Source organism: Fundulus heteroclitus, chromosome 3 (assembly GCF_011125445.2).
Source record: "Fundulus heteroclitus isolate FHET01 chromosome 3, MU-UCD_Fhet_4.1, whole genome shotgun sequence".
Taxonomy (NCBI): domain Eukaryota; kingdom Metazoa; phylum Chordata; class Actinopteri; order Cyprinodontiformes; family Fundulidae; genus Fundulus; species Fundulus heteroclitus.
In genome coordinates this window covers 12596522-12616263 of record NC_046363.1, presented here as the reverse complement: position 1 = coordinate 12616263, position 19742 = coordinate 12596522, and the positions used below count along the sequence as shown (strand labels likewise).

General features: G+C 36.5%; 1 protein-coding gene across 1 annotated transcript in view; it reads right to left on the bottom strand.

The window, feature by feature from the left end:
- The window catches only part of LOC118557472 (CUB and sushi domain-containing protein 3-like), a 99571-nt gene extending 82533 nt beyond the window's left edge, over nt 1–17038 (bottom strand). The window contains exons 1-6 of the mRNA XM_036127558.1: nt 17020–17038; nt 16723–16914; nt 14975–15113; nt 11437–11624; nt 10906–11100; nt 5449–5565 (exon numbers count right to left, since the gene is read on the bottom strand). Coding sequence (XP_035983451.1) covers nt 5449–5565; nt 10906–11100; nt 11437–11624; nt 14975–15113; nt 16723–16914; nt 17020–17038 — 850 coding nt within the window. The remainder of the gene's footprint in view (nt 1–5448; nt 5566–10905; nt 11101–11436; nt 11625–14974; nt 15114–16722; nt 16915–17019) is intronic.
- Between the last annotated feature and the right edge of the window lie 2704 nt (nt 17039–19742).

Sequence of the window (19742 nt, the reverse complement as noted above, 5' to 3'; positions counted from 1 at the left end):
CTAATTTAAATTCAACAATAAACCAAACAACTTCCCAAGTCAATAGTTGTAGTCTTTGTTGTGTGTTTTAGTTATTTTCTTGAGTCATTGTGTTTTTATTTTATTTTATTTTATTTAGTTCCTGTGTTTGTATCTGAGTTTGGTCTGTTGGTTGTGTATAATTCTGCTCAATACTCCACCACTTTACTGATCCTGTCTCCAATAGCCATTACACAACATGGATCAATCCTTTTAAACCCAGCAGGATTCACATAATCTCTCTCTATATATTTATGCTCCTCTATTACTGTGGTGCCTGAATGATCAAACGTCCATTTCCTATATACGGACAGATTATTTAAGTAGCGTGTGCAATTGTTTGCCACAACAGAATGTAGAATTGAACCTAGTATGCTGAAAAAAATGTCACTGTTAACAGCTCAAAAATATTATAGTACAAAAAATATCCAAAAGCTATTTTTGTGTTGTTTTGAAGTCAGCAATATTTTTTTTACTCGATGAAAGATTTCTAGTCAGCATATGTACAGAGGGGAAAGCTGTAACTCTGGTCCACAGTTCAATTGCAGCAACCAAAGCAATAAAAACAATGATTATTCAAGAAATTACAATGCAACAAGTTCAATAGTTCAAATAAAAGCATCCATGGTGAGTAGCTGAAGTATTATAAAATGTTTTGGATATAGAGGATAAATCCAAAAACATCTTTTGGGTAAGGACTCTTAAGCCAAAGTGGAAGTGCGTCAGCTGTCACCATGATAAGTGCAGTCCAGACAGTACAGCGAGTAGAGTAGGAGGTAGTAAAAAGAGGCTGTATGTTTCCTCTGAAAGCTCCTTTAGCATAGGAACTTTGTGAGGTGCCTTACTGGCACAAAGGAGCGATCAAGATTCCCACAATCCTTTGGGTGACATAACGGATAAGCATAGCCCACCTCACGGAAATTAACTGAAATAAAGATGACCAGAAAGAAGAGAGCACACAATTTGTAGTTCTTGTTTGGAAGGCTGTTAGTCCAGATTTGACTAGCATCATCCATGTTTGTTTCTCTCATGTCATAACGTCGGAGTTAAAGGCTGTTCAATGTCGGCACACCAGTCCAAAGCTCCTTTCCTCCCCAAGATACAATTCTGACTGTTGACCTCATCAAAGGTCAAGGAACAGGAGCAAGAAGGTATAATTGGAACATTTTGAAAGAAGCCTGAGACTTTCAGGTAAAGATGTTGTACTGCTTTTGTCCAACTGTTCAACAGTGTTAATGAAAAACAAGGCGGTGTTCCTCATATTTACCAAAATATTGAAATATTAACAAAATTTCACAGATTAAAAAAAATAGTGATGTATAACAGCACTGCCAAAACTCTTCCCTTCAATAGACATAAAGTAAAAGTGTGTGTGTGTGTGTGTGTGTGTGTGTGTGTGTGTGTGTGTGTGTGTGTGTGTGTGTGTGTGTGTGTGTGTGTGTGTGTGTGTGTGTGTATGTGTGTGTGTGTGTGTGTGAGCGCGCGCGCGTGCGTGCGTGTGTACTTCTTTAGGTAAGATTTTTCTGAAAAGGGTCTAGAATATAACATGCAGGTGAAATGGGGTTTTGTTTCTTTTGTTTCTTCAGTAAAGACTCTAAATGCTCTAATTTTCCATGTAATGCTAATTAGGTTGTCACAATATTAAAATTTCAAAGTCAATAATGATATTCAGAGAAACACTCTACATAATACCATTTGCGTTACCACTGCAACATTTTTGAACACACACATTTATTTCACTTCCATTAGTATGGCAATAACAAAAAAAGGGGGGAATTCAGTGCTTCTTTAGAGATTTACAATTTACGTGTCACTTCCTTGTTAGGCGAAATAGTAGACAAGATAACACAGCCTAAGTGCAGGGTAGGTTGCAACAGGTTTCCATTTTTTCTGCTCTAATTCTCAGCTTCAGTCTGGCTCCACCATGACCCCTGTTATTAGCCTCCAATAACTAAACAGAAACAATAGAGATACAGCAGCTTTACTGAACTACATTGCTCTTAAATATCAGGTTCATAGAATTAGCTTCTAGGATTTTATTGTAGTTTTAGCTTAGCTTTAGCTAGCATGTGGCATCGTTCAGCGTGTAGTTTTTTTCTTGTCCGTCTGCCTTATAGGGAAAGTTCCTCCAGACAATACTTTTGTGTTTGCCTTGTCACCTAAAGAGGGTCACGTATGTTTTCTGGTTGTACTTGATATGTTCAGAGTGTAAACTTTCAACAGTAGAGCAGCAGCAGCTGGAAGGGTGGTAGCCGACTCTCTGATATTTCTGTGCTGTGGTCGGAGGAATTGCAACAGTTTGGGCAACTTATATACATTTTGACGCAAATGAGTTTTGTCTTTGAATAATAAATCTTTTTAGTATTGATTTCAAATTCTATAAAGTGCAATTGTTAAGAAAATCTGCAAACATAAAAAAACATGCAGAGATTAGTGAGATGGAAACTAAAGAAATAATGTGGTAACTGTAATCGAACTCAATGTAGAGGGTTGTGATTCAGATCTTACTCTACAATTCCATGCAAAAGGATGTATGTAGGATGTAAAAGGAAGCATGTAATCTTTTGGCTTCCTTTAATCAACCACACATTCACCCAAAAAAGAGAAAGACTCATGTAACAATTTAACCTTCCAGCTTGTATATAACCCTCTGGTCACTGAGGCAGAGTCAGGAAAATATAGTTCTTTCTGGAACTGCAACCAAGCTGACACAAAGTCTCAAAGGATTATGGTATGCTACAGATCATGTGAAGGACAGGATATGACACACATCTGACACTCTACCCTCGGCGGTTACAAATTTCAATAACCTGTGTACTAGGCACTGAAATGTGATTCCTTTTATAATACTGCCTAAAGGTGAGTCTCTACTGTCAAGCTGCTACAGAGAGAAAATTATTTTTCTCAAGAGTCTTATCTGGAGGTTTAAACACCAACGTTAATGCTAGGGTTTGTATGTAGAACTCAGCAGTTTATATTTGATTAGGCATACACAATGAAGAAAACTACTAAAATTATGCATTTTGTATAACAAATATAAATGCCAAGAAGAATAAAAAAGATTTTTAACACAAAAATGTCAGCCTACTGAAGAGTATGTCCATATCCTGTACAGTTCAAAGACCAACATCAGCCCATGGCTTTGCTGAGGTGTTAAGGCAGCTCAAGTTGTTTTGACATTGCCCTTCAGCTCTATTGTTACTTCTGGTATCTCTTGGCTTTGACACAATACTTTTGCTAAGGCAATTCTGCTGGCCAATCAAGCACAGTGACGCTATGGTCTAAAGCAGAGATAGGTCCTTTTTGTTGTGTGGGCAGTATCACAAGTCCTACTAGAAAATGAAATCAACATCAATATAAAGCTTGTCAGCAGAGGAAAGCATGAAGTGCTCCAACATGTCCAGGTACATGGCTACAGGCTTTGGACTTGATAAAACCCAGTGGATGAACAACTGATGACTTGGCTTTCTACTTGAAGCACTGGAGCTTAAAAAACTTGGATTCTGTGCCTCTACTCTTTGTCCAGACTTTATGACCTTGACTTCAAAATGAAACGCAAAACATACTTTTTTTCTGAAAAGAGGACTTTGGACCACTTAGAAACAGTCTTGTCCAGGTGAGAATCTTCAAACACTGTCTCTGGTTCAAGGGTGGATTAACACAAGTTCTAATCATACATCATGTCCTGATATGCGTGTGGTGGCACTTGAAGCTCTGACTCCAGCTGCAGTTCATGCCTTGTGACTTTGGACACAAATCTCTGAAGGTCGGCTTTTATCGCTGTTGCTCAAATACATTTTCTAACTTGTGTCTTCCACTGAACTTTCCAGTAATATGATTTGACACAGCCACTTAAGTAATGACCTTTTTCAGCTTATGCCCTACATTTTTAATAGTTTTGTGAAATATTGAAATTCTCTCAAAACGTAATTTTTTGGTATTCATTACTTTTAGGCTGTGAGAATCAAAATTAATGGAAAGAAATAATTGAAAAAAATCACTGTGTGTAATTAATCCATACGTGACTCACTCGCTTAATTGAATTACTAAAACAAGTTAATCTTTCACTTGATATAATTCACTTAGATGCACATGCGTGTTTTTTTAAAGCTTGTGTTAGTCATAACTTTAGTGTAACATAAATAAATTAAGCTTATTTTGTGCTATTATAAAGCTGATGGTTGTTTCTCCAAACAATGCATCCATCTGGTTTTAGCGTCTTTAGAAAAGTTTGATGCATTGCCAGCAAAATAAAAAAAATGTTCTCTAGAAATGTTAAATATACTCCAGTTTCCAACTCAACATTTTTAGTTTGCTTTAACCGGGCTGTGAATGCGGGTTGTTCAGAGTGCATTCTTAATCAAGCCACATCACAGCAGTCTTGCACATCGCCAATAGCCTCTGTTTCTACAGCACATTACCAAAAAGAAAATTCACAGGCACAGGTGGGAATGTTGCTTGGCAAATTCCACACACCATTAAGCTTGTGCCAGCAGTTTAGGCGAGGCAGTATTTTGATGCATTATTTATTAAAAAAGACCTGTGGGTTCCCGGACACCATGAGCAGCAGGATATGGGAGCAAAAGATGTAAACAGTCGGAGAGGATCATCACACAAGGGATGAATGTGTGTTTCATGAGCGCGGGGCTTTAGTGAATAAAAACAGCTGCCTGGATTTCTGCAGCTTAATTTGAATAGCATGGACTGCTGAGCAGAAATGTGTCAAGGTCTTCATGGGATCTTTGCTGAATTTTACATAAGCGGATATGCTCAGGTGGGCTGACAAATCTTCTGCTCCATCTATTTGGTGAAAACCTTTTTGGGTTTGACCTACCTTTCTATTACTGAGCATTTCTGCGCATTTCATGTTAACAAACCCCATTCTTGTTTGCTCTGATTCAAGCAACAGCCGTGATACACGGAGACGCCGCAACACAAATTACATTGCATTCAAAGTAACACTATATTAACAGAGACTTCACCTGGAATGTACCAGCAGCTGTATTTTTCAAACGTGTGCTCAACCAAACACTTCATTGTAAAGAATAGTTAATATTAAATGGATTGCATTTTATGACAGCACAGGAAATATATTAACTTCAGTGTTAATAACTGTAAGCACCAAACAAAACACTGAAAATGAATGAAACACATATTAACCTCTTCAGAGCAAAGATAAATGCAAGTGTGGATGTTTTGATTGGTAATTCCTTGTCACCTATGACCAGATTAAGTCTGTATTTCCTCGGATAACACACCTGATCCTTCACAGAAGAAAATTAATTATCTGTGTAAGCATTCTTGATCCAGATGTGAAGTAAACATGTTTCTCTACAACCTTACCACAACAAAGTGAATAGAAAACAGCCTAAAAAGCAAAAAAAAAAGAGAATGTAGAAGTCCATGCAAATAATCCTTAAAAATGCTTACCAAAGTCTCCAGGGACAAAGATGTCATAGACACAGCTTTGACCTCTTGTGTAATTATGCGGGTAGTTCGGAGACAGAACAGTTCCCTCGAAACCAGTAAAGTGACCTCCACAGGGAGCTACAGGAACAAGAACCAAGAAACACAAAGGCAAATTTAACAAATGTCAAATAGCCATGTTATACTATCCTGGGAAATAAGGCAATAAAATTCTGTCCATTTTCATAGGCAAATGTGCAGGGTAAGCAGTTGAAAAACTTAAAACGAAAGGTAAAAAGAAAATCTCTTGAACTTGAAGCTGCAGGCAAATATCATTCTTGCCAGCACAGTGACAACAGTTTCAGTTTTAAGAAACATTTTTAGAGCCTCTTTTAGAAGTACAGGATGAGCTACATTTATCTGGATAAGATGAGCCTGCAGGGGTACACACTTTTTTCATGTTTGATTATGCAAACATGCATATTTTCATCATAAAGTCTATTCAAATCAAACAGAAAAGGGGCTTATACAAAAGAATACATCTATCCTTTTTGATTTAAACAAAACGTTTTCAATTGCAACAAAATCTGAACATTTCAACAAAACAATGACCTAAAGAATATAAGAAAAACACAGGATTATGTTGAGGTAAAAGGCCAAACTAAGTGGAATATTGCCCATTTTTGCAGCTCAGAGAGCCGTGCCCTCCTAACAAATGAGCGAGTGAACCTAGGTGTTATGTTTGACACCAGTCAGAGCTGGAGCTGGTAAACACTCGAGATGAAAAGCCATTCCACATTGAAATGGGTGTATACTAAGTAAGCGGTTTGTGCATTTTTACTTTTTTTTTTTTTGCTGGTTATAAAGTACTTATTTTTCATTTATTTATTTATTTTTACATTTTGTAAGCAAACAATAATAGCCTTGCATGATTTTATGTACTATACTTCTTCATATAACTCTTGGCATGTATTAAGTTGGCAAAAAGCTCAGTAATGCAAGATGAAGTCCACCATGCATATGCATTGGATTCTAGAATCTCATCTTAAGCTCCTCATGGTCTACTGCATTTGCCAAGAGGCCCCCCTATGTGCTCATGTCAGACCTCACGGATGGAGCCATCAGGTATGGGACCCCCAACAGTAAACAAATGAGCTCTCATTTGTCAATGGAAAGTTGTCACCAGCTGTTCTGGACCTCCTCAACCTCCACACAAGTAAGGCAAAACATGAGAACAATTTTGACGAGGTTATTTTAAAAGACTAATCAGCAATTTATCCATACTTGAATCTTGAGGAAGCAAGAAGCATGAAATTAAACATATGTGACAATGGCAAACGGGACACTCACTCAAGCTATTCTGACGAACAGATGGGAGGAGAAAAGTGAATTAGAAGAATAAAATGATCTTATCTGCTGAAGGTAGGATAAGCCTTAGAAAAGGAAAGTTTTCAAACTGTAATGATTTTCATCTAACAGCCGAGCATGGGAGTCGAAGCAGACTTAATTCAAGCCGTTTTGTGTGCTCCCATTGATTGATTGCTAAGAATGCCCTAACGGCTCAGTAAAAATACAGTCTTAATTTGAGCATTATTTAAACTTTGATTTAAGACCAGATCTTCGCAGTCTAAAAGTCTCTCAGAGAACAGCAGCTGTGAACAAAGATGTTCACTGTTCCAAGACCTGAGCTGATTACATCTGAAGAATCCGATCACCGCTTACGTGTGCATCATTTTCACAGACAGGGGAAACTACTAGAGCACAATAATACAGATGTTACAGCATGAATGTAATGCAACACTTGTCCTTAATTGCATAGTTATATTATGCTCCCCCCCCCCTATGATTGTTTGTTTAAGCAAAGCCAACGTTGAGTTAGTTTGAATTCATGCCTACAAATATTGATTACCCAAGCAACACCAAATAGGCTTGTACAATATGCACATGAATATCAATAGATATTAAAAAAAAAAAAGGTTGGTCAGTCTGACAAAACAATTTACGACTCTCTGGTTAAAAGAAAATAATTTAAGGGCAAGAATTTTTCCTTTGCATATTTAATGTCAACAAATCCTTTCCTTTACTTGTTTGTATAATTCTCATGTGTACTTCAAACTGGGCTTATTTCCTTAATTTTGTGGCATTTCTATTTTGATTTGATCGTTTACTGGTAGGCATATTTTAAAGACAGTTTTCTACTAGAGGAAAGACCTCACAACAAAAATCCTCCTGGACTGTGCCTTTAAGTTGAGAACCCACTTATGAGCAAACTCATATACTTGTGAATTCTTCAACACTATGCAGAATTCATATTGTAGAAAGAGCAAAGAAATCTGCCCAGTGTCTGAGAGAGCTGGGGATTTAAACATTTTAATTTTGATTCAAAGATGACCCTCTTTGGCTGGAAAGCTCCTTTGCAATTCACAGGAATTCTGTCATTTTGCTGTCCATTTTGACAGACATACACTTCTGATGCAAGCCTTTTCATGCAGATAAAAAGAACAATGACTAAAAATAAATGTATTTGGATTTGTGGCTGGATTTGATCAATATCATAAAATTGTAATGACTTATGCATGAAATACTATGTGGTGCCACAATATTTTGCACATCCATTTTTATAAAGAACACATGAACATTATTTATACGGGTTACTCAGTGGTAATGGGGATACCTTACAACTGCAAGCCGTTGGAGACTATCATAAGAGAGTACTGGGTAACAAGCAAAAAAAGCTCAAACATAAGCATATATTTTCTATGATGATAAACAGTGTACAACTTATCACTGATGGGGAGTATGTGGTGAAAGAAAATGTAGACACTTTTTATTAATTGGAAAAAGGCAAAAAATAATTGAAAAAAACACCTTATTGTTGAATTATTTGGCAATATTACCATCATTATAAACTGTTTAATATAAGAATATTTTTGAATTTCTATGTCTTCCCATTGAAGTCAAATAACACCTAACTGGATTTGAACACATTAAATGGTGAATAATAATGCCATTTAAAATAGAATGCATCATGCTTTTAACCTTTTAGAGTATGAGAAATGCCAACTGCATCAACTTATCTCCAAATAAAATGACAGAACAGTCACTCGACATTCAGTGTACTGGTGCATGACATTCAGCCTGGTTAGGTGATCTTTTCAGACTTAGTCTCTGAGTGACAATCGTTATAAAGAGATGCCGATAGACTCTTTGGCACTGCACTTCTCTTCAATACTGATTAGTGAAGTTCCCCACATTCCAACTGTAAAGGTAATGAATTGCTCCCTGGTGTGAAAGTGGGTGATCCCATTTCACAATGAAATGGGAGCTAAATTCTAAATTAACCTAAGCAGATACGTCAAAAAAATGCATTAAAAGGTATCATTCTACTGTGAGGACGGATACTTTGTAGCTTCTTCCCACACCTTAAATCCTTCCTCTTCTTCCTTAAATTTGTGATACCGCAGAGCTCTGTTAAACGCCTACTTTGAAATAAATTCCAGGTGCTTACAAAGCACAGCACAGAACCTGTGATTTTTTTTCCCCAGCAGATTTTTGCATATTCTGGAGGAAAATAGAGACTAAGGTTGATGAATACAACGTTACCTGTCTGATCTAAATTTGAGTGGTGCGACCCAAAATCTGTGCCCAACTCTGACAGGCCATGCAAGAGCGTCAGTATTTTGTTTGTTTCTAGAGTCACATTTATCATGACTACAGAGAATGAGGAAGTGCTCAGTGAATGTCAGTGTGCAATGATGGTGGATTGAAAATGTCCAATTTCATCACTGAATGCCGAATGACAGATTTGGTGTGTATTGCATTTTATTCATGAATATTAACAGCTCTTTATGCTACAAAATATCTTCTTGGGAATTTGGTTATTTTTAGGGTTTGGTAAAGATTGCCATTCTTAAGACACAATCAAGGACAAAGGTCTACTCATGGAAAAGAAAAGACTGACATGTGATCCTCAGAAAGCCCCATTTGAAGTTTCATCAATTTTTTTGTTGATCTTTTGTCTTTTTTGTCTTTATTTTTGTTATAATGACATGAGAGAGATCAGTTTGGATCTGTAACTTTGGAACAGAGTCACTGAACAGAATGAATGAGAGGATTTCAGTTTTTTTAATGGATGTAAAAAGTGTTTGTATTTTGAAAGGCCAACAGTCACAAATTATGTAATGCTACTAAGCTAAAAAGAAAGATGATGAAATGTAAGGTATTTTATTCTGAAACTGAATATTTATGAGCAACTAACTGTAGTTGGGTTTGAATTTAACTGTAAGCCATACTTATAAAAACAATACAATAAATAAAGGCTTTGACTATTGAAACCTTAATTTACATAGAAAATAATTTTATAATATATGAGGTTCAGTTTCTAAAATGAGTGACATAAAAAAAATTTAAGTATTAATTTTTTTTAGATGTCCCTGTACATGCTGTAAAAATGGAGTCCTAGACCGTTTAACAGGAGTTGATCTAGAATGCAAATCTAAGTCTGAATTCTTTGTTTTTGCCACTTAAATGTGGCTTGAGTCTAAATGTGAGAGTCAAATCTCTATCTTTGACAGAAATGAGAAAATAGTGGAATATGAGTGGTAGTTTGGGACTATGGTTCTTAGCCAGGAGACAGAATAATGTCCTCCATTTTGGAGAATAAGCTGCTGCATCAAACAAGGGAGTTTAAAATGTCAAAGTCTTGTTCACAATACTACAAAATGAAGCTGAACTGGACAGGTGGGCAAGCCATCTGCAGTGATATGGATACTGTACCCCAGAGAACACAAGAATTTGCCGGAGGGTTTTTGCATCTCATCCAATTTCATGCCAGAAGTGTCCTAAGAAGAGCTGAAAAACATTTTACCATGGAAGAATCTATATGTTGGAAGCAACAAGGTCCAAAATATATAGTATTATCAAGCTAAAAACACAGCCATCTTTTCACATAAAGCAAAGTGGCTGCTAATCCTAAAATTCATTTTAGGCATTTGACTCAATATTGTAGAAAGGAGCTTGTCTTATAAGATGAACTTTATCTATCTCTGTAAGGAGTTTTATCCAAGGAAAAGAAATACTGAGAAGAACCTTGTGATAATGATATGTCTAACATGTTTTTGCTCTGTACATCCATTTGAAATCAAAGTACATGCTTTAGATACATGAGGCACATCATTTGATCCCACGATGATCCCAAACAAATCCAAACTGTTTTTGAAATGGTAAGCTTCTGGAATAGCCTCATATATAATATATATATATAGATATATATATAGATATATATATAGATATATATATATATATATATATATATATATATATAGATATAGATAGATAGATAGATAGATAGATAGATAGATAGATAGATAGATAGATAGATAGATAGATAGATAGATAGATAGATAGATAGATAGATAGATAGATAGATAGAAATAGATGGAGAGAGAGAGAGTCTGTCATAGCAGAAATGTTATTTCTTACCTTGACAGGTAGGTTTAGTTCTGTCCCATTCTGGTCTCTTGCTGTTGCCCATGACACACGTGAGTGTAGAGTGGCCCTGAAGGAGGTAGCCAGCCTCACAGTGAAATGTCACCATAGATCCCAGCTTGTAGTCTACACCCATTCTAGTGCCGTTCATTACATTCCCTGGATCAAAACAGGCCTCCCGCAGTTTTGCTGTCAATCAAAATAACAGAGCTTTTACAAGAGAAACAACTATGAAACATGAGTAAGCTCCAAGTTGGGCATAAATTAGAATAAATACAGACCATTAAACAGAAAAGCAAAGATCTGCCGAAATTATTAAAACTCCATACACTATAAATAGCGTGTACATTTGGTAAACAAGTAAAACTGAAAGGATAAATTCAAGACTAAATAACATGGCTGTCTACATTTCTAAATATGAATTCATTCATTTATAATTCATCACAGTAAATTCCCATGCTCAAACACAAAAGTATTCAGCAAAAATGCATGCAGAACCCCTATTTGCACAGACAATTACACTACCTTTGTATTCCAAATGAAAGCCAGTGTAGCTCACAGTGCCATCACTACGAAATGCCAAGTACATGAAGTTGGAAGTGCTCTCAATCTTCTCTGGAAGTTTACTGTCTTGGAAACTTCCAATCAGATGAGCACTGGTATCAGGCCCATCATATATGTACAAAAAGTCATAGTTTGGTTCAATGCTGAAGCTGCAACAGACAGAAAAACGATAAACAGGAGATAGAAGTTATTATTTTGCTTATTTCCAGCCACCAGAATGCACATTAAGAGTTGCAGAATGCATGATGATATTAAAATGAGAGTAAGCATCGCTGTGCAAAAAGTGAGTCATGCCAAGAGATTTGTTTTGTGCCTTCACACAAAGAGATTAAAAAAAAGATCTCTCACCCGAGAGGTGAGAGGAGATTAAATTGTTGTGACACTGCAGTGGCACAAAATCCTCCCAGACGGCGATGGCAATGCAGTGTGAAAAGATCGTTTCATATTGTAGCGCTGTATATCAAATCATACGCCGCACCAAGAGGGAGAGGAGCATTTGTTTTCAAAATAATGAGCACGGTTTATGACAAAATGTAAATAGCTTGGAGATAATTGCATTTGAGTTGGATCAAGGCAGCTCCAATTTAAAACCATATCCCCTTCCTTTCATTTGGCATTCCCAAGACAGCCAAGATCATAGTAACTTTATTAGCGTTTCTTTTTGAAAGAAAAAGTTGGAGAAAAGAAATCGGGGGACTCGTTTCTACGTAGCCACAAGAAAAGGATGGTGTTGAGAGCAAAAAAACGAAACAATTTTGGCATCTTTTTGTGAAATAAAAAAAGAGTAACTTTTTTTGGAGTCAAGACATACTTGGTTTGTAAAGGATAAAGTAAAATTAAACTCTGGGTTTTATTCAGCACAAGAAATGAGCTGCACTCATGTCACAGTTCTGGCATACCATTTTCACCCAGAAATCCTGTGTTACCATTCTTGAGAAAAGTGGAAGGATGGTCTTCTATCTGTCTGCTGAGAAAATTCACCATTCCATTATCTCCAAACACACCTGGACTCAAACACGGTCTGCTGCGTAGCACACTTTTCAAACTTTGCTAAATATGGTTATGTTATAGCTGGTTCCACAGCAAAAAAATAAGCATGTCCGTGGCACACACTGAGCTGCTGTTCACCCAAGGCGAACTGGGCTCATTGTGTTACAGGCAGGTTACAAGCATAACAGGTCCGGAAAAAGCTTCATTCTGTAACCCAGTAAGCCATGTCCTCAAAAGACAGAATAATGTTTTTTTTCTTAATATGCTAGGTCTCCTCTATCCAGTTTATATGACAGAAAGGTTAGGCCTTCAAATTTCTATACAGTCCTCTTCAACATTATTATGTTGTATATTGCAAAGGATTTGTTGCAATTTGGCAAAGAGAAGCGCTGACTCTTAGTCAAATTATATCCCTTTTCCATTAGTACCTACTTGGCTCAACTCTAATAGACTTAACACGGTTCGTTTTATTTATTTTTTCACTACAATTGGGTACTACCTTAATGTGGGTGGAGTTGTCATAGCAATGCAGCCCCAGAGTCCAAAAAGTAACGTGGATTAATTTGTATGGGACACAAACACAATGCAATAATTGAGGACATGGAAACAATGGAAAACTTGCTGATCAGTCTATTGCTTTTTGTCAGACCCAAAGTAAAGGAAGAGAGCCAACGAAGGCTGCAGGTGGTAAGAAACAGCAACCTGGATAAGTACATCATAGTGGGAATCCTCAGAGTGGTATCAAAGTATGAGCTAGCTAGACGACCTGTAAGAGTAAACCAAGCGTACCTATGCCAACTTGTTATATTGGTGATATACATATTTGAGGCTTGAAGATATTAGTTATTGTATGTGGTTTAGATGGCTGTCCCGTTGGAAACTATAAGTGCAGACTGTAAGTCTGGGTGGTTAATCAAACCACCCAGTGGTGAGATGTTATTGTTCCTGGTTTCCCACGCAGTTGTTGCAGTACTTCAGGATGTCGGAACAAATGTTTAGCTTCATGTGCAACAAACTGTGATATACAGAGATATAACTTTCAGTGATTGTGTGCCCATCAGGAAGAGAGGAGCCATTTGCACTGTGGAAGCTAGCCATCGGCTCAGAGTAGAGGAGAATTGGACATCTTTTTGGAGTCAGTATCACCACTGTGCACAGGTGTGTGCTGCTGTAGAAATAAAAAAATATTCCTGTCTTTCTGGCCCTGAGCCAAAACATGTATCATCATGTCATATACATCATCTAATAATGGAGTTTCACAAAAATATAGGGTCTTTTCAAAAATGTGTCTACTTTTGTTTTTTAGATATTACAAAGGTTTTATGATGAATTAAATGCTAAAATAAATAAGAATAATCCAAAAGATGGACAAATCACTTATAATTTGGTATAATTTTGTCAACAGAATTATAAAGCAGTAAGTGAAGTAGTCATTAAACACTTGCCCAGTATCAAGAAATAAAGATGCTAAAATGACACAATCTCCTCATTTACTCATTGCATACATGTGCAACATCGTACTTCTGGTCACATGGTCTTGTTATGGGAAAAAATGCAAAAAAGCTCTTTGTTTACTAACAAATAGAGCAGAAACAAAGTGCAAAACACTTTTAAAGAGCACTTTAAATAAATTATAACAAACCAACAGGGTGCAAGAATTTAAATCAGAAGACCCTTCTATGAAACCAGACTGAGCTACTGGTGTAAAAATTTGCAAAGTCATTGTTTGTGGCAAGGCCCTTTAAATTAAAAGTACTACCATCAAAGAGGTTAAAATGCTCTGGCACATCCAAGAATGGAGTAGTATACCTTTTCTTGAAAATGAGCCATCAATGCACATGTCAATAGCAAATGTTTGAGTTGACTCTTCCCAGTAGTGTATGTTCAGATAAATTTGGAAATCATGATGTATGCACATAGACAACCATTTTTATTACTGATAACAATAAAATACAAACTACAATAAGCTAAACAGGACAGCATCTCCTACAATGCAGAGCAAATAACTTGAGGTATACACATTTTTTTTTATCCCTTAAACAAAAACATTTTGGTGGGGTTATATTGCAGCGTTGAGCTGGACATTGGCTATGTCGGATTTGGCAATTCCAATTTTTTCAGTTTGAACCACTCCAGCTGTTGTGGTCCTTTATGGTCTGGTAATCACTTCACAGCATTTTAAGCTTCTCACAATAGAAGCTTTGGTGTTCGCTGTTATCTGTAAGTAGCTATCAACAGACTTGCTAAAATGATGCACCCAGTGGCGTCACCCCCTAGCACATCAGAGACCATCAGTCTTCTGATGTTGGGTTTTCAACTCGACTCAGCTCACTTAAAAGCCCAGATGACTTAGTACTAAAGAAGGAGCTGGTATCAAGTAACCATTACTAATGGAAAACCCTACTAACGGAGTAGAGTCGTACTGAGTAGGTGCTAGTGGAAAAGGGGTTATAGCGCCAAACAACTATTTTCTGAATAATAGCAATATGTTTAAACCATGTCAGTTTACCTGATGAAAGCCAGAGATATGACATAGTCAGAGTGAACTGCAATCAGCCAGTCACAGTCTTTGCTGTGTGGGTACGGGTGTGGGTAGTTTGGAGAGAGGATGAAGCCAGAAGATCCGGTCACATTCCCACCACATGGAGCTTGAGTGGTAAAAAAAATAGAAGAAATAAACAAGAGAGAAGCAACATATTAGCTGATTTAAAGAATAGAAATATATGCCAATTTAGAGAATAATCTATTTGACCTCTGTAACAGGACAACATTAGTGTTTTTTCTTACAGTCTAGCAACTGAACAATAAACACCAGATATCTGCACAAATCTGATTCAAGAGTAATCTTTTCATTGAAAGAAAATAAACATCCTTTCATCAGATGCATACCCTATGTTTCTGTCCATACAACTGCGTTAGTGTATAGACAATGTTGGTTATGAATTCACATGATGTACAGTTTTCTCCTTAGGCCAAACACTGTATTGATATTCAACAATATTTTTTATTCAGAACATCATCAAATAAACGACGGTAAATTATTTTGAAAATAGTGCATAGTATTTATCTGATTAGATGAATAAAAATGCCTTTATCTAAACACAAAAGACAAATAGCAGAAGTAAGATAATGCCAACACTGCATGGATAACTGGGTATAGAAAATGGAGGGATGGCTGGAGGATAACGCCAATTAATGTAATATTTCAGAATAAATTAAACAGTAAGTATTCATGAGAATCAAGCCTTCAATATTGAGTCATGGGAAAGTTTAAAATCTTAGTTTTTTTTACGTACGTGTGACTTAAATTCAAGTCTGAGGTTAAAGTCACCATATCTAAGACTCACATATAAGGGTTTTTTTTCAACAATGTGTTCAGATTACTCTAGAAACTACAAAATATGTGCTTCTATAAATGTGTTTAAATATTTTCTGTCGTCTTTCAAGTTTAACAAGAGACAAGAAAAAAACAATGCCCCCCCCCCTTTTTATAGCTTCTCCTGTTTCAAAAGAAAATGGCTTCTATTTAACAAACAAAAATTGATTTAATGACTAGTTTATTTATTTATTTATTTATTTATATATATATATATATATGTGTGTGTGTGTGTGTGTGTGTAAATAAAACAATTCAATGTGAAATTATGTGTCCAAATAAAGCTTGCATTGCCTTGTGTTGGGTTCATAAATAAGTTTTGACTTGGATGACAGCCTAGTGTGTGGTAAGTTCCTTTGTCAGTTTTTACAATTTTTTTACGGCATCTCTTTTGAATTCTTTCATTGCGATGATTGCACAAGAACAAGCATCACCAAAACAGCTTTTCTATCACAGAATACCACTGTCTTTTGATAAGCCAAGAGCAACTTTAAACTCCTTTAAACTACTTGGTGTAATTGTTTCTAATTGCATTGTTGAGTAATTAGCAGCTAAGCTCTAATAAGTCGATGTGACAGGAGACTGTAGCCCTCAGTATTTAACAAGCAACTGAAGTGGATTTGTCCACATAAGAGCTGGCAACAGCTCAAACACATCTAAAGAGTCTTGTTTAACCTTCATGTATTTTAAAGACACCAGCGAGAGAGAACTGCAGCCAGTTATTAGATTAATTCTCACTCACCCTCTTCTTCTCACCATTTCTCATTTATTCTGGTCCCCTACCTTCCCTCATCCCCTCCTTCAATCCATACATCCCTCTCTATCGCCTCCGCACATCCATCCTTCTCTCTCCAAGTCACACTATCTCCCCTCTTCCTCACCGATGCAGCTTGGAGGGCTGGGTTGCCAGTAGTATCTATTTTCCACTTGGATGCAGGTGATCCTGCTCTCTCCCTGCAATTCATATCCCGGATCACAAGAGAAGGTCACGGAGTCGCCAGGCTCCCGCCCTTCTCCATAGCGACTGCCATTCATGGGAATACCTGGATCTCTGCAGGCTGTTGCAAGTGAACCTGAAGGGCAAACATACACATAGATACACACATCTGAGTCAGATGTCTACAGTAGCGTATGCATATAAGGATCGAGTGTGCAGGAAATCAGTGAAGAATGCATACACCCAGACTTATATCTCATGGTAGACAGCTGTTAAGCGGAAAATGCAGCCAACACTGAGCAAATTACTGACTGATATCAGTCAGACCACAGCTGTGCAGCAGCTCAGGGGCTTCAAATGTGGTCTGGCGATTCTCTCATATATTGCATCTTCAAAGACTCAATCAAGTTAGTTAGTTCAAAACTATTTTGCTGTTTAGGTTGGAAAATGCTAATTCAATTAAAGAAATACACTGAACTGAAGAGTGAATTAAAAGGCAAAGGTGTGGATGTTGTTTTTGACCTAAACAATAAAGGAAACTTTAATGGGCTCATGTGTCTTCTGTGCAGATAAGAATCCAATTTCATTTATAGGTAAGGATTAAACAGAGATATACCATGATAACCAAACAATACATACCCAAAATAATTGCTTCCCTGAATTCTACTAAATTTAAGACATTCCAACTATTCTAACTACTTTAAGAATGGGATTTTGTGAAATTATTCTTAAAACGTATGTTGTAAAATCTATGTTGTATGTTAAATTACATAATATAGAGCAAAGTTTTATTAGAGGATGAACATTTCAAACATAGCTTATGTGACAGGAAAAAGAAAGCTGGACTGAGACATCATCTGGCAACACCATCTTTTGATTTTTTTAGCTTGATTGACCCTAAAAAGTGACTGCGCAGTCGAAAATCTAAGAATATCAAATCTCATATCTAAGCAAAGCTAACAGCAAACACCCTTCAGTTGGACTCCTTTTTATAAAATAACATCCTTTGAGGAGGGGGTATTAAACATGCTTTTCAATAAGCCCACGTTTGTTATGAAAAAGCTTTTTAAAAACATTTTAAAAATTGTGTTTTCATAATTAACAGAAATAAAGGCTTTGACCACATCAGTCTGAGTATTCAACCTAAAGGAAATCTTGAAAGAAGCTTCTCTTTATCATTTTGTATGACCTGACAAAAGTATTAGCTCAGATACAGATAAGAACGGAAGCTCCTCTCCAGGTTTGTTTCACTTAGTTGAGTTTCTGAAATAAATGACATTTTAAATAATATTCTATGTTTTGATTTTGACTGTACAACAAACATCGAGGAGAACTCTACACCTTGGTGTGTTGTCTGGTTGGTGTTCAGGTGGTTGTTTAGAATGATTTGGCTACGTGTCTGTTCATCATGTATTGTGTAAACTTATCTTAAAGGGTTAAATTTTCTAATTAAATAAAAATTAAAAAAAAATATTAGCTGAGGAGTTTTCACAAATTTCTATTGTAAAAGTTTAAGTATTAATTTTGCTTTCATGTAACATTTTTAATTTTTAAAATAAGATTCATCGACACATGAACATTGGCTGAATAGCAGAAATATCAACACCACAAAAGGGTTAAAATGAAACTGTAATATTTATCTGCATTCGTTACATCATGTCAGATCAAGTAGCATGTGAGAGTGTGGATACCAGGAGGACCAAATAGAATATAGCAGTGTGCTGGCTTTGTTTTAGCCTTTTGAGCTTTCAACCTCCATCTGCTTTTTCTCAGAATCAAAGAGTCTACATTTTCAAGGAATAAAGACTGCAGTTTTAGTAATGTAACGTGCAGCAACAACAACCGTTCTTACATGTATAGCTGTAATTATTTTATTTTAATAACTGGTCCCTGACCCATGCGTCATCTTTGCTTCCAATCTAATTAATGGCATGAAGGTTAGAAGGAAAATATTGAACAGTAGAAAAATGTGTTAAATGGTGCTTTTTAGTTTTAAATTATAGTTCTACAAAGACCAATAAAAAGCCTATGGTTTGAATACCACAAAGGTCATGTTGCTGCTTTTCTACAAAAACAAAAAACAAATTTGAATTTGAGCAAACATGGTGTAGCAAACACAAAACTGAAGTAGAGTTGGTGAAAGTCAGAAACTAAATGTGAGGGAGTAAATGATTAGTAACAAATCAGGTGTGATGATTGGCAAATTGGGACATTGCCATCTACTCTACAAAGCGTGGACAACAAGCCAATCAGCAGCACAACAGGGGACAGACCAGTGTAAAGCAATGAGGGCACAGCCCCTAAAGCAACAGAAAATGCTGAAATAAGCCGAACATAACCTAAATTCAAAGTTATGACAAACACGTAAAACATTGCTAAACTTTACAACATTTCCCCAAACAGAAAATCTCAACTATCACTCAGAGATTCTTTACAGCGGGAGTAATCTCAGTGGAATAATTTCACTTGTGCATTACTCATTTTTGTGGACCTGAAAATGAGGAGCCTTAGGCAAACAGTGTAGAAGTACAGTACGTAAAAAGAAAAATCAATTCCATTTTGTACCTCACTGGATTCCATATAATTGATTTTTACATTAGGCAGCTATGTCTATATGCTAAAGTGAAAGCATATCCAACTTATCATCCTCTACGCAGCATACACAGTCTTTCATTTTGCACTTTCTTGTGGGTACTTTAGCTTCTAGACTAGTCATTAGCAGAACTCATAGAGGGCATTAATATCTGAGCAGCAAGGAGCAGACAGTCAGCAGTGAAGTGTAAAACACTCTGAGCTTTCACTGCTTTCACTTCGCTTATGTTATTGATAAGTGGATGTTTTGCAATATAAATGCTGACAGTGACAAATTATGACAAACCGTGTGCTTTTTTCACAATCCTGATGCCGGTATACCTTGCAACTAAAAAACAACCCTCACAAGTTTAAACTTGTGAAGGTTACTCT